General features: G+C 57.4%; 6 protein-coding genes across 6 annotated transcripts; 3 read left to right on the top strand and 3 right to left on the bottom strand.

Moving 5' to 3' along the window:
- Positions 1–593: 593 nt before the first annotated feature.
- On the top strand, positions 594–1,656 carry LY79DRAFT_683322 (uncharacterized protein). Its single transcript, XM_060564609.1, has 2 exons — positions 594–1,374; positions 1,444–1,656. Exon 1 carries the CDS (start codon positions 751–753, stop codon positions 1,342–1,344), a length of 594 nt encoding a protein of 197 aa, XP_060419907.1. The 5' UTR covers positions 594–750; the 3' UTR covers positions 1,345–1,374; positions 1,444–1,656.
- An 841-nt stretch (positions 1,657–2,497) lies between these two features.
- Positions 2,498–3,418, top strand: LY79DRAFT_504592 (Intradiol ring-cleavage dioxygenase; the record flags this gene model as incomplete). Its single annotated transcript, XM_060553521.1, has 4 exons — positions 2,498–2,600; positions 2,656–2,771; positions 2,828–3,029; positions 3,087–3,418. Coding segments are annotated over 4 exons (753 nt in total), but the record flags the coding sequence as incomplete, so codon positions are not given.
- Positions 3,419–4,195: 777 nt separating this feature from the next.
- LY79DRAFT_534746 (heterokaryon incompatibility protein) lies at positions 4,196–6,426 on the top strand. Its single transcript, XM_060556460.1, has one exon. It carries the CDS (start codon positions 4,289–4,291, stop codon positions 6,296–6,298), a length of 2,010 nt encoding a protein of 669 aa, XP_060419905.1. The 5' UTR covers positions 4,196–4,288; the 3' UTR covers positions 6,299–6,426.
- A 305-nt stretch (positions 6,427–6,731) lies between these two features.
- Positions 6,732–8,871, bottom strand: LY79DRAFT_534745 (C4-dicarboxylate transporter/malic acid transporter). Its single transcript, XM_060556459.1, has one exon. It carries the CDS (start codon positions 8,453–8,455, stop codon positions 7,106–7,108), a length of 1,350 nt encoding a protein of 449 aa, XP_060419904.1. The 5' UTR covers positions 8,456–8,871; the 3' UTR covers positions 6,732–7,105.
- LY79DRAFT_138117 (uncharacterized protein) lies at positions 8,634–9,402 on the bottom strand. Its single transcript, XM_060550927.1, has one exon. It carries the CDS (start codon positions 9,268–9,270, stop codon positions 8,812–8,814), a length of 459 nt encoding a protein of 152 aa, XP_060419903.1. The 5' UTR covers positions 9,271–9,402; the 3' UTR covers positions 8,634–8,811.
- A 306-nt stretch (positions 9,403–9,708) lies between these two features.
- On the bottom strand, positions 9,709–10,021 carry LY79DRAFT_665022 (uncharacterized protein; the record flags this gene model as incomplete). The annotated part of the gene is made up of 2 exons (XM_060563001.1): positions 9,709–9,912; positions 9,974–10,021. 2 exons carry the CDS (start codon positions 10,019–10,021, stop codon positions 9,709–9,711), a joined length of 252 nt encoding a protein of 83 aa, XP_060419902.1.
- Positions 10,022–12,000: the final 1,979 nt, after the last annotated feature.

Raw genomic sequence — 12,000 nt, 5'->3', positions numbered from 1 at the left:
TCGAATCTCCCCTCTGCGTCGTTCCAGGCCGGGGACATGCTCACACGACAGACACGTCTCAACATCAGTCCAGCATACGGCAAGCAGCGAGATAGTGGGACACAGTCCGATAGTGACCCATTCATCGGCCCATGAGCCCTATATGCCTGAGAATATCATAGTATAGTTGTAATATAGGTCAATTTCTCTGCTCCCTTCTCTTCTTTGATCTTTTCTCCTGGGGACGAAACCGAAACATACGACCTGTCGACCGTCTTTGGAGGATTTGTCACCAAAGCTCAGTGCCATTCATTTCTATGGAATCAACGCCTTGTCTCCAAAGAGGCATTTCTCTGTCCTGGACTCATGGCATTACTCATTCTTTTGATCATTGCCTGGTCTCTCGGGAGGGGCCATGACCACGGTCTACGAATGGGCCTCTTCTCCTAAGTCGTTTCTTCCTGAAACGGGCCGAACGGTCTCGAGACCGGTGTGGAATCCAGAGGTTGAATAACAAGAGATTACACTAGATACCCGAACAAATAGATGGCAGAAATTTCAACTGTTAAATATCTGCAAAGCCTTCCATCTCTACATGTTTACGATAGCAGACACAGAAAGCCAAAGCATCCTCCTTCTTGCAACTCATCTATAAACCTGCCCTTTCATCTTCGGTTTCAGAAGCTTCGCTTTGGCGGTCGAATCTTCTACCTTTACTACTGATTCACCTTCCACTTACGACCACACCGAGCAGAGTACTAGGGGGTTGAAATGGAAGACCAGACTGCCGAGTTGGGCAAATACATTGCAAAGTGTCGCAGCAAACGCCACCCCGCCGTCTTCAACACCGATAAGCAGCCTCTCCTGAAGAAAGGACAGAAGAACCGAGTGCTGGTCTATGCAGGATGCTTCAACCCCCCTCACCTCGGCCACTACAACATTCTCCGGCGCGCCTTTGAGGGGAGCCGAGACATCAACGTCATCGCCGCCATCATCCTCCCCCTCGACGACAATTCCCTGGAGGCCAAGTGCAAGAGAAAGGGCCAGAGCCTCGTGCTGTCAAAGTCCGAACGGGCACACCTCTGGCGATCGGACGCGAGGTTCATGCCCGAATGGTGGGTGCACAGCAGCAGCACGGACAGGTGGGACCGGCTGCGGAGGAGACTAGAGAAGGCGGTTGAGGTGGACGGGTTCGAGATCCAGTTCACCGCCGTCCTCGGGCCGGACTATGTCGCGCGGTACGAGCGATACGACGGGTATTGCTGGGACTGCCACGAAACCATCACCAGCGACGCCGGCAGATCGAGCGACCTCCTCAAGCCCGACGGCTCTCTCTTCAAGCTCCGCCCCTACTTCACGCCCTAGGAGGACGTGGATGTCGCCGGGGAGAGCGTGGTAGATGAACTCTCGGACGACACGGATCAGGACTCGTTCACGTCGGCGCTGCCGGCGCAGGACGGAAAGACGACAGTCAAGACCTGCCATCTCACATGGGACAGAAACGTGTGGGTGCGGTTCGTCCCGGCTGACGCCAAGCCTTTGGATATCAGCGCAACGGAAATCCGAGACCTGATCGAGCGTGACCGGGAAAGCGATCATCTTTGCGAGAGCCTGCGAGGGCTGGTCCTGAGCCCCGAGATCCTGACTGGCATCGTCCGGCGCCGCGGTGTCTCTGATGAGTTTGAAACGCGTTCGATGGAGCAGATTGTGAAGGAAGTTGATTGATAGGAGTTTGTGTACATGGGGGTCGGAGATTGGAAAGTATGTTGCTTTATCAAACGACGGTTCTCTCCGTCTTGGTATGTTTCTTATTCTTTTTTCTTTTCTTTTCTATTTTTGTACTGTTTGTTTAGTACTTGGATTAGCCGAGTTAGGTAGCCTCATTCTCAATGTCGTTTGCATAAAGCCCGGGTCTAGATTAACATAACGTTACCTTACAGCCAGAACCTAGATGTCATACGATCCCCTCACTCACACGCAGCTGCCAGCTTAGCAAAGCCCATCTGGAGCTTTCATCGATTGGAACAGAAAGTGCCATGTCCTCCCAAAAGGTTACTCCTCTCGGACTAAAGTGTCGCGGTTAAATGCCCCCTGCCTTGGCTCTCAGAACCGGGCTCCGAGGCCCAACTACCGACATGCTGAAGTTTAGCCGCTATACACTGGGAAATCATGTGGAAGGCGGCGCTGTGGAAGCAGTTCCTTGACATCCGGGTTAATATGTACCAGGATAACGATACATAGCCACCGCATACAGTTGCTTTATTGCGTGCTGTTCTGGCGACCTCGTGTTGCTAATTCGTAGCAACGGATTGGGCGACAAGCAGATGCCAATACTGAGTGTCGACCGTCGTGTGATGGCGTACAGGCCTAAATAGATATCAGATAGACCGTGAACTAGCAAAAGTCAAACTGCTCCTTGAGAAGTCGGAAACAAAGCTGCAAACCGCTTTCTTTATCTCTTGATACTCGAATCACCAAGCATGCCGGCCAGACAGCCTCTTTTTCATATGCTGCTGGCCATCCCGTCAACAAGCCGTACAATGAGAGCACGCCGGCCTCGGAGCTGTTTGCGGATTCCGGGGCTTGCATGCTGACGCACGAGCAGGCCGAAGACCCTCTATGTAAGAAGCTCTCACACTCTCCAAGAGGTGACGCTTGTCTCGACTCATCTTTCAGATGTCAAGGGCGAACAAGTCCGCAGAGAACTGACTGAGGGCGAGAACGGCGTCAAGATGACCGTCGGCATCCAGGTCGTGGACGTCAGAACTTGCGAGCCCATCGCCAACGCTGCCGTTGACTTTTGAAGCGCCAACTCGACTGTAAGTCACGAGCCTCTCAGCGTTCGTAGAAGACGTTTTGGACGTTTGCGAATGGGCTCCAGGGCGTCTACGGAGGTGGCCTCAACTACCCCAGCAACGGCAACCCCAACGACCTGTTCCTCATAAACACCACCGCCCTTAGCGGAGTCCAGTTCATCGACAACGAGGGCACGACTACATTCGACACCGTCGTTCCGGGTCACTACGTGGGAAGGACCAACCACGTTCACGGTCAGTATACTCTCGATCAAGGCCGTTGCCTCGTAGCAAAGTCTGACCTCCATCCAGCAATCGCCCACATCGGCGCCGCTAAACAGCCCAACAACACCATCACCGGCGGCAGGGTCGCGCATATCGGCCAGATGTACTTTGACCAGAAGCTCCTGAACGCCATCGAGGAGCTGCCGCCGTACTCGATCAACCACCAGGCCGTCACACGGAACGCGCAGGACAGGCTGATGATGGCGTCCTCCGGCGCGGAAGACCCGGTCGTGCGCTACGCCCTGGTCGGCCGCGCCCTGGCCGACGAAATACACGCCGGGATCCGCTTCGGCGTTGACGCCGGCGCCGACCACACGCTGAACCCGGCCGCGTGGATCAACGAGAACGGCGGGCACTAGAGTAAACCCAACTCAAGGGTGCCGACGGTCCCGGGCTGACCCAGCCGCGTCGGAGAAGGAGCAGAGAGTAGTGACTAAGGGGGGAGGGGGGGTAGGGGTCGTGAGAACATGTGCCAGGGTGGCCAAAGCAATGCGCTTTGGTTCGATGCGCCATCTTGGGTCATCCCGGGTATCGTTCGTGACTCTCGTTTACAATTGGGCCAAGCCAATGAAGTGGTTTCTTTTCTCCAATTGGGCAACCCATTCACTGTCTGATAGGGTATTTCCCAACACTGATACCTTCTACATAGTATATAAACACTGAGAATCGTTGGGTGAACTGGACCCCGAGGGGGTTCAACATGCCCCTCAGCTCTATTCTCGCTGACTGGCCCGGCGTTATGTCGCATGCTGCTCCAAAGTAGCCATAAAACCCGGCTATCCATGCAACTCGCCAGGCTTTTCTGCGTGATCCCGGCATGGAAGCAAGCGGTAATACTGCGTAGCGCGGTGCGGCTGAGAGCACAGCTTGTCAACTCTGACATGCTTCACTCCAAACTGTCCCTGCACCTTGTTCGGATTTGCCCTTGTCATGGTTGTAAACCAACATACCCCGCAGTAGCGCAATCGATAGTTCAACTGACGCATCCAAAGCGGAACCTTTCAAGACCCCGATCTCGGTCGACATGACACCAGCCCTACCGCATAGCAAAAGGTGGCGTGTGTTTACACGGAGGGGGAGGGGGGGTACTTGAAGGGCAGACCCTGCAGCTCTCAACATCACACTGTCCCCCTCTCTCCCACTTGCGCTTGGGCGTTCGTTCCCTTGCGTTGTTCGACCTGGAATAGCCGCGCCAGCTGTGTTGTCCCATCGCCACACGTACGGGAGTCATGGCTTCCGTGCCGAAGTTGCCGAGTCGGCAGAACTCTGTTCCTCACTTTAGCTACGACCGGGTACGCCTACCCTCGGCATCAACCCACATCAGGCTTCTCGAACTCTATCCGTCCAGACACGCCACGGGCGCCGCCATAATATCTAGGGAAGACCCTCCCCCAGACCAGGACGACACCGGACGCGGTGCGCGCGGCCCAAGCCCGCTGCGGTGCGTCGTCTCGACCACCCCAATCGACACCCCGCAGCCCTACAGGGCGCTCTCGTACACCTGGGGTCGGCCTGACAAGTCCCACAGTATTGACGTCGGGGGCACGCGTCTCTGGATCACGGCCTCCCTCGACACGGCGCTGCGACACATCCGTCGAGAAGACGAGCCCGTCACGCTCTGGGTAGATCAGATCTGCATCAAACAGGAGGACGCAGCGGAGAAGAGCGAGCAGGTGCCGCTCATGGCACAGATCTACAGCAAGGCCGAACTCGTCATCGTCTGGCTGGGCCCCGCGGCCGACGGCTCCGACGCGGTGATGGAGTGCTGGGGGGACGTCGGCCAGGCGGCCCGCGACTTGGGCATCGAGAGCTACCTCACCAGGGAGCGGCTCCCGCTCCTGTTCCCGGTGCTGGAGAACCGCGACCCCGGGGACGAGGTGACGGCGTCGTTCCAGGCCCTGCTGCAGAGGGCGGCGCCGGCGTTCCAAGCCGTTCTCGAGGCGATGCTCGCCTTCAACGAGAGGCCGTGGTTCAACCGCGTGTGGACGATCCAGGAGCAGGCCCTGGGCGCCAACACCTTCTTCCTGTGCGGCTCCAAGACGCTGGACATCGACCTGCTGCCCCCGGCGAGGTTGATATACGACCGGTGCATAAGTATTCTGTGCCGTGAGAACATGGGCGACCGAAATTACCTCAATCTGTTAGACAAGGCCCAGGATCAACGGTTCGGTCCACTGATGTCTCTACGGCGGCGGAGGCGCAACTTCGTCAAGGGCGAGGGACCCGGGGACGACCTCTACACCCTCCTGGGGAGGACATACGTGACCGGGGACGCCGAGGCGACCCTGCCGCGGGACCGCATCTACGGCCTGCTCAGCATCGCCGTGGACGCGGAGCGGCTGCAGATCGTCCCGGACTACGCTTCCCCAGACTGCCATCCCACCTTCGTGGAGGCCGCCCGCGCCCTCGTCCGCGCCGGCCATGTCCAGACGCTCTCCTTCTCGCAGTTCCCCAAGGACATGGGCGGTCTGCCGTCTTGGGTGCCGGACTGGAGGCCGACGCTGGCCCCCTCGTACCTGGCCGGGTTCGAGAACGCGGAAGGGCTGACCATAGGAGCGGCGGGCGACAGCACGGCCGAGGTGGTGCACACAGAGGACCCGTGCGTGCTCGGGATACGAGGCCTCGCCGTCGACACCATCGAGGAGACGGGCGACGTGTGGAGGCGGGAGGCGGACAAGGAGGCTCGCCTCAACCACCTGCGGGCCGTCAAGGCCTTCTGCGACAGGTCGCCCGCGGCGGGCGGGCACGACGGCGACGTCTACGAGAGCAGCGAGAGGCGTGCCGAAGCCGCGTGGAGGGTGCCCGTGGGAGACCTGTACTGGAACAGCACGGCCGACTATCACCGCGCCACGCAGGCCGACAGGGGCGACTACGAGGTCTGCCTGGCCGGCCTCGCGCTGATCGTCGAGCGCTTCGCGTCCGTCTCGCCCGAGATACGCCAGCAGCGGCTGGGCGAGTTCAAACGCCTGGCTCGGGTGCAGGCCAGCTACAGCCTGAACATGGACAAAATGACGGGTATGCGCCCGTACGTGACGCGGCTAGGGTACGTGGGCATGGCCCCGGGCGGCGCACGCCCGGGCGACGTGGTCGTGGTACTGTTCGGCTCTCGGATCCCGTACGTCCTGAGACCGTCCAGAGATGGGACGACTTCCCGTTTCGTCGGCGAAGCGCACTGCGACGGGGTCATGGATGGCGAGATGTTGACTAAGCGGGCACACGAGACCTTTCTGATTGCTTAATTGGGGTGTCATGTCATGCACGAAAGGGGTGTGCGAGTGTGTGTGTGTGTGTGGGTGTGTGTGTGGGAGGGAGGCGGGCAAGAGGAACACGTCTGAGAGTTGGGGTCAGGAGGCGAATAGAATACGTCGGAGCAGCAAGTTCTTGTTTTATCTGGAGTAAACTTCGTCGAGTGTTTCCTCTATAGGCGTGCTATCCAACGCGTCTGATCTCTCTAGTGTGTGAAGTAAGTCTATGGTGGTGCGAAGACCCAAACCGGATTCCCTCCCCCGGCGTTTCTGATGGTATGAGTTTACATACTCTCGGTAACCGAGAAGGGGGATCCCGAAGACATCGACCAAATACTAAAAAAGGAACTAAGACAGGTAGAGAGCGTGAAAGGGGGTATTCAGATATATGTATAAAAAAAAAAAAAGAGAAAAGAATCCAATTTGGAATCCGCGCGCTTCTCTGACGCTGATGATGATGATGATGATGATGATGGTAATATGCTGATGGCTTCGTTCTCTTTCCCCATCTTTGCCAATAATGATAACGCCACTTCGCTCAGCCGGAGCGGAAATATTGCCATGAAAACCCTTTCCCAGATCCAAGCTCTGGTTGCTGTGAACATCGGAATGAACAGTGAGCTCAAAAACAAACCGCTTGTGACCATTTACCCAATCTCGTATTCAGTCTCCGGTGGACGCCCACTCGCCCCGTGAGGCCGCCCTTTGTCGACACCATTTTTGCTGCCGTCCCCCAAAAACATACACACGCACACACGCACACACACACACACAAACACACCTTCCACTTCGCTTGGTGCTTTAGTGGTCGTTGAAGTCCTCGTCTCTCATGGTGTACATGATGTCTTGGATGACGACGGCCCTGATGTGGTGGTAGAGGACGTACAAGTAGGTGAGGAGGAGGCAGACGCTCATGCCGGTTGAGAACCACAGCACGGCTTCGTTCCCGAGCTGTTTGCCGATGGTGATGGTGGCGAGGGTAAAGCCGGTGTTGGGGAACACCATGGCCCACCATCCCAGGTGGAAGTAGACGGGGGGCGAGGAGATGACGGCGATGGTGGCGATGCCGAACCACCAGGCGGCGAGGGCCCAGAGGAAGATGGCGGCCATGAGGGAGATGGTGCGGATGATGCCGGCGTCGATGATGATGCCGTCGCGGTCGGGGTCGAGGTTGTTGGGCAGGCCGTTGGCCATGCCGATGAGGGCGAGGGCGGTGAAGGCCGGGGGGCCGACGTTCATGAACAGGCCGGGGCGGTGCTCGCGGTTGGGCAGGCCGGCGGACATGAGACGGCCGACCATGTGGGCGTACATGAGGACGGCGACGGACAGGCCCAGGCCCTGGCAGGTGAGGCCGGCGACGACGATGGGCACGGCGGTGATCTCGGGCTGGGTGTCGGCGATGACGGAGGCGATGGTGCCGGTAAGCATGATGGGGAAGATGGGGAGAATCCAGGTGGGCATCATGGTCTGGAGGCCAAAGTTGTGCTTGGCGAAGACGAAGCTGTACTGGCCGATGGCGAGCATGAGCGTGACGACGAGGTAGCCCCAGAAGGCGACCTGGATCGCCCACACGAGGGTCTCGTCGTTCTCGGGGATGGCGTAGCGGCTCGTGCTGGTGATGAGGGTGGCGATGGACAGGAAGAAGGTCGGGAAGAAGAAGCCCTCGCGCTCGTGCGTCAGCGACCTCTTGAAGTCGCCGGGGTACAGGAGGAAGCGGGCGAGCATGACGGAGCAGATGAGGGTGAAGATGATGAGGTTGATGACGTAGATGACGGTGCCGATCTGCCGCAGGCCGGGGAACTGGTGCGGCTGGGCGAAGATGAGGAGGGCGAGACCTCCCGTGCTCATGGAGAGCGTGTACCACGCCCATGTGAAGTGGTGCAGACGCGCCTTCCAGGTCATCCTCGGCCGGTTCGGGTCGTTGATGTCGACGTGGCCGTGGCCGTGGTTGTCGTGGACGGGCGAGGCACCCTTCTCGATGATGGGTGTGACGTTTGTTTCCTTGTCATGCATCTTGCCCTTGTCGAACTTGACGTCCAGAGGTGCCAGCCTGGGGGAGCTTGGCCTTGACGTTTGCCATTCCGCCGAGTTCTTGCGTGTTGACACCGCAGACTCCGTCCAGGCCGAGCTCGTCGGGTCCCTGTGATCCATCTTGGATTGTGTTGTTGTCTTCTTTTCTAGTTTTTTTTTTTGGAGGTGTTGCTGTTGTATGAAAGCACGTCGAATCTCGCAGAGAATAAGTCGTTTGCTCGTTGGGGGATGGAAGAGGGGGAGGGAGGGGGGGATAGGGTAATAAGTGGTCAAGCTGAGTGAGTGTCGACTTGTTCGGGGAAGAGGACGAAGCACCTGAGATACCACGGGAAAGGGGAATGTTGATATATGTTCTTGAAGTGTAAATAAATGTGGGTTGATGATGATGAAAACTTGGCAAGGGACTAAACAGGTACTTAATAAAGATAAAGTTGCTTTCGCTGACCAAGGGGAATCCAGCTCCGGTGGACCAAAATTTAGTTTTGTGGCCTTGGACCAGATGATATATGTCCTCTCGAGCGACTGCAGGGCGTGCCACAGGAGCCCAGATCTTCAGACCAAAAATGCCAGCGTTTCTCAGAATAGATACCGAACGGGACTGGGTTTGAAGGTGCCAACAGGGTATCAGTCCGGTGGAGACGCGAGCGTGCAGTTCGATTTGAGTGAGGGAGCCAGGGGGGAGTGTGTGAGTGAACGGAAATACACCAAGTGTGCGTGTATGAGACGACTAGAGACAGAATCTGGGAGAGAGTGTGGATGCGTCGTGGTTTGCAACCACCCCCTGTCCGAGGCCAACTGGGATGAGTAGGCTTGGCGGGGGAGATCCCTCTCTCTCTCTCTCCATGTGTCCGTGTGTGTGTGTGTGTGTGTGTGTGTGTGTGTGTGTGTGTGTGTATGTGTATGCTGTGTGGCTGCGTCTCTCCCTCCATGAACATACATAGTACTCATCTGCTACCCTCAAGGTGTTTGCCAGGCTCCCTGACCCTTGAACGGCTGTGCGGGTACGAGAGCGCAAGTCTCGACACCAAATTGGGGTGGAAGTTGGGATGAGAAGACCCGCCCCACGACCATGCATCCGCGCCAAAGTGCCAATCTGCCAAGACCAGCACGAGCATCAGAAGGTTGCTTCGGGCTGTGATAATGGATCCGCGGCCGGCGAGAGAGGGGGGGAGAGAGGGTCCCACAGACATAAAGGTTTTCAAATTGGCCCGGCGGCAATACCGGGATGTAAGTCCCATGGAGCTGGAGAGATGGAGACAGAGAGAGACACAGAGAGGGAGAGAGAGGGAGAGAGAGGGAGAGAGAGAGAGAGAGAGAGAGAGAGAGAGAGAGAGAGAGAGAGAGAGAGAGAGAGAGAGAGAGAGAAAGATGCGTTAGATTCGGCTCGGGCTCGGTGGCCGAGTGCTGAGCCGGTAACCCATATGCCGGACAATAAGAGCAACGCCTGCCGCGCCGCTGCGGTCCACATTGTTTAGCTCGGCATCGTTGAGGCTCTTTGAGAAGATGGCGGGCTGGCGTTTGGACGTGTGTGACGTGGCGGCGGTGGCGGCGGTGGCAGCCCTCGCAGGTTTCCAAGACTAACTAACCCCCACGGCCAGACACACAAACACACCTACACACACCACACACACAGCATACCCAGTACGCCACGGCAGCCCAGAGGACCCAGTTGGGCGACGAGTGCATGCCAAAAGAGGAAGGATGTCGAGGTAAAGGGGGGGGACTGACCCGGTAGACGACATGCAAGGGGTGTGGCACAAGGGGCCGGTATGTTTACCGTAGCAGGGGGGGGCATGTAGGTAGACTAGGACTAGGTATCCTTACACCAAGACACTAGGGGAGACTGCGGTTGAAGAATGATGATGAAGGGCGCCTACCGTCCGGATGTCTCAGACGAGGTTCACGAATGCGGTAGGTGATGTACACTGAGATGAAGGAACCTGCGGTCAGGGTCAAGGCGCGGGCTGGTCGATATGAAGCGCTACAAGCGTCGAAGTATTTCGAGCCCAAGGGGTACCTCCTGAACCGTCACATCTGCTTGGGAGACAGAAGACCACAGTTCGGTCGCAGCCGCGCCAAGGCTTGGCATTGTATCTCTTTGCCAAGGGGAAGAAGACGTGCGGAAGATGGACTGGAAGAAAGCAGAGAGGGGGAGGGGTGTGTGTGCGTGGCATGACCGTGGCCAATCGGGGGGTCGCCAGTATACGCCCTTTTGGCTGTCCTTTTTTTGCTGGTGTACGGATACAGCCTACAGGTCTTGCTTCTCTGCTTGGCACTTTGGTTCCTAGAGGCTTCCTTATCTAGACGGTGTAATTGAGATCCATGGGTGCCATCTCGGCGTCGATCATCCACTCAAAAGGATGTCTGTCTGTCCTTTGCAGATATCTGTGTTGCGGCCACTTGGCCTGCGAGAAAGACCCGTGGGCATCCGTCTGGGGGGGGTGGATAGTACAGCACAGTACTCCGTACTATCTTTGGTTTACAGTGTCGGTGGGGCATATTAATAGCTTCATGCAGCTTGGTATTGTATTTTGCTTCAGGTCTGTTGGAACGAGATCATCGTAGACTCGATGGGGTTACCCAACGTACTCACTCACGTACGTACAATATGACATCAAACTGCAGTACTCGGGTGTACGCAGCAAGCCATCATCAGCAATGGTGGCACGAACAAAGATCAGATTATGAAAATTCGGGATCGTCAAGGAGCACGCACGCACACACGCACACGTACTGTACCCACACGTACACACACGTCAAGAGTTCGTCGCTGCGGTCCGCCCTTTTCCCCTTCCCTTCCCGCTGCCGCCACCAGACGGGGTGATGCCGGCAAGGCTGCCACAGCCACGAAGCTCCTCGAAGGGCAGGGGGGAGGCCTGCCATGAGAACGGAGGGCTCGGTGCGGGTGTGTGGCAGGCCAGGGGGTGTGGCCCTTCGGGTGTCCGAGTCGGGCAATTCGTTTCACGATCTGAGAGCTCTGGCCGCCAAGAGATGGGAGGACCCGCCCCTTGGACCTCGAAACAGGTTCTGGCAATGACGGGATTCGCACCCGCACAGCTTTCCCTTCCTCTCCTTGCTCTCCTTTCAAATTCGCTCGTGGTGGTGCAGTGTAGAGGTGCGCTAAGGCCAAGCCACGCCAAGCCGCCTGTCTTCATTGACGCTGGGCCGCCGCCAGCTCGTGGTTGCGATATAGGAAAGTCGGAGGGCGTTCGTATCGTGATGCTGCGCATCGCTGCCAAGCCTGGCTTCAGATTGCCATTGATATCATGCCCCAGAGCCTGTAGGCTTGTTGATGGGAAAAGCTCCCCCCTCCCCCTGTCTCCTAATCATCGCGTGTCGGTCACAGCGTGCGCGCGCCCAAACTCTGTCTCGTTAGCATTTTTTTCTGCGTCATGGGGGACGATACGTCAGCGGTTACGCCTCGTTATCGATGCGCTCTCTGTCTCTCTTTCTATACGTAGTATCCGTACTCCTCGTGCTCCTCCCCCGCGGATCAGCCACATGTCATCGCAATCACGCTCAACCTTAACTACGGAGTACACAGACAGATAGACAGATAGACAGACAGGCGCGCACATACAGTTGGCGCTACCCACTTGCAATGGACACGAAAATGGGTCGGAACCACAAAATACTCGACACAGAACGTCAACTGCAGCAGAAAA

This window comes from Colletotrichum navitas (assembly GCF_030913465.1).
Source record: "Colletotrichum navitas strain CBS 125086 chromosome Unknown LY79scaffold_2, whole genome shotgun sequence".
NCBI lineage: Eukaryota > Fungi > Ascomycota > Sordariomycetes > Glomerellales > Glomerellaceae > Colletotrichum > Colletotrichum navitas.
This window is presented reverse-complemented; position numbering and strand designations above follow the sequence as displayed.

Bases quoted from the DNA above. Each gene is read 5' to 3' on its own strand.
- LY79DRAFT_683322 (XM_060564609.1), top strand. From the start codon at position 751: ATGGAAGACCAGACTGCCGAGTTGGGCAAATACATTGCAAAGTGTCGC.
- LY79DRAFT_534746 (XM_060556460.1), top strand. From the start codon at position 4,289: ATGGCTTCCGTGCCGAAGTTGCCGAGTCGGCAGAACTCTGTTCCTCAC.
- LY79DRAFT_534745 (XM_060556459.1), bottom strand. From the start codon at position 8,455: ATGGATCACAGGGACCCGACGAGCTCGGCCTGGACGGAGTCTGCGGTG.
- LY79DRAFT_138117 (XM_060550927.1), bottom strand. From the start codon at position 9,270: ATGTTCATGGAGGGAGAGACGCAGCCACACAGCATACACATACACACA.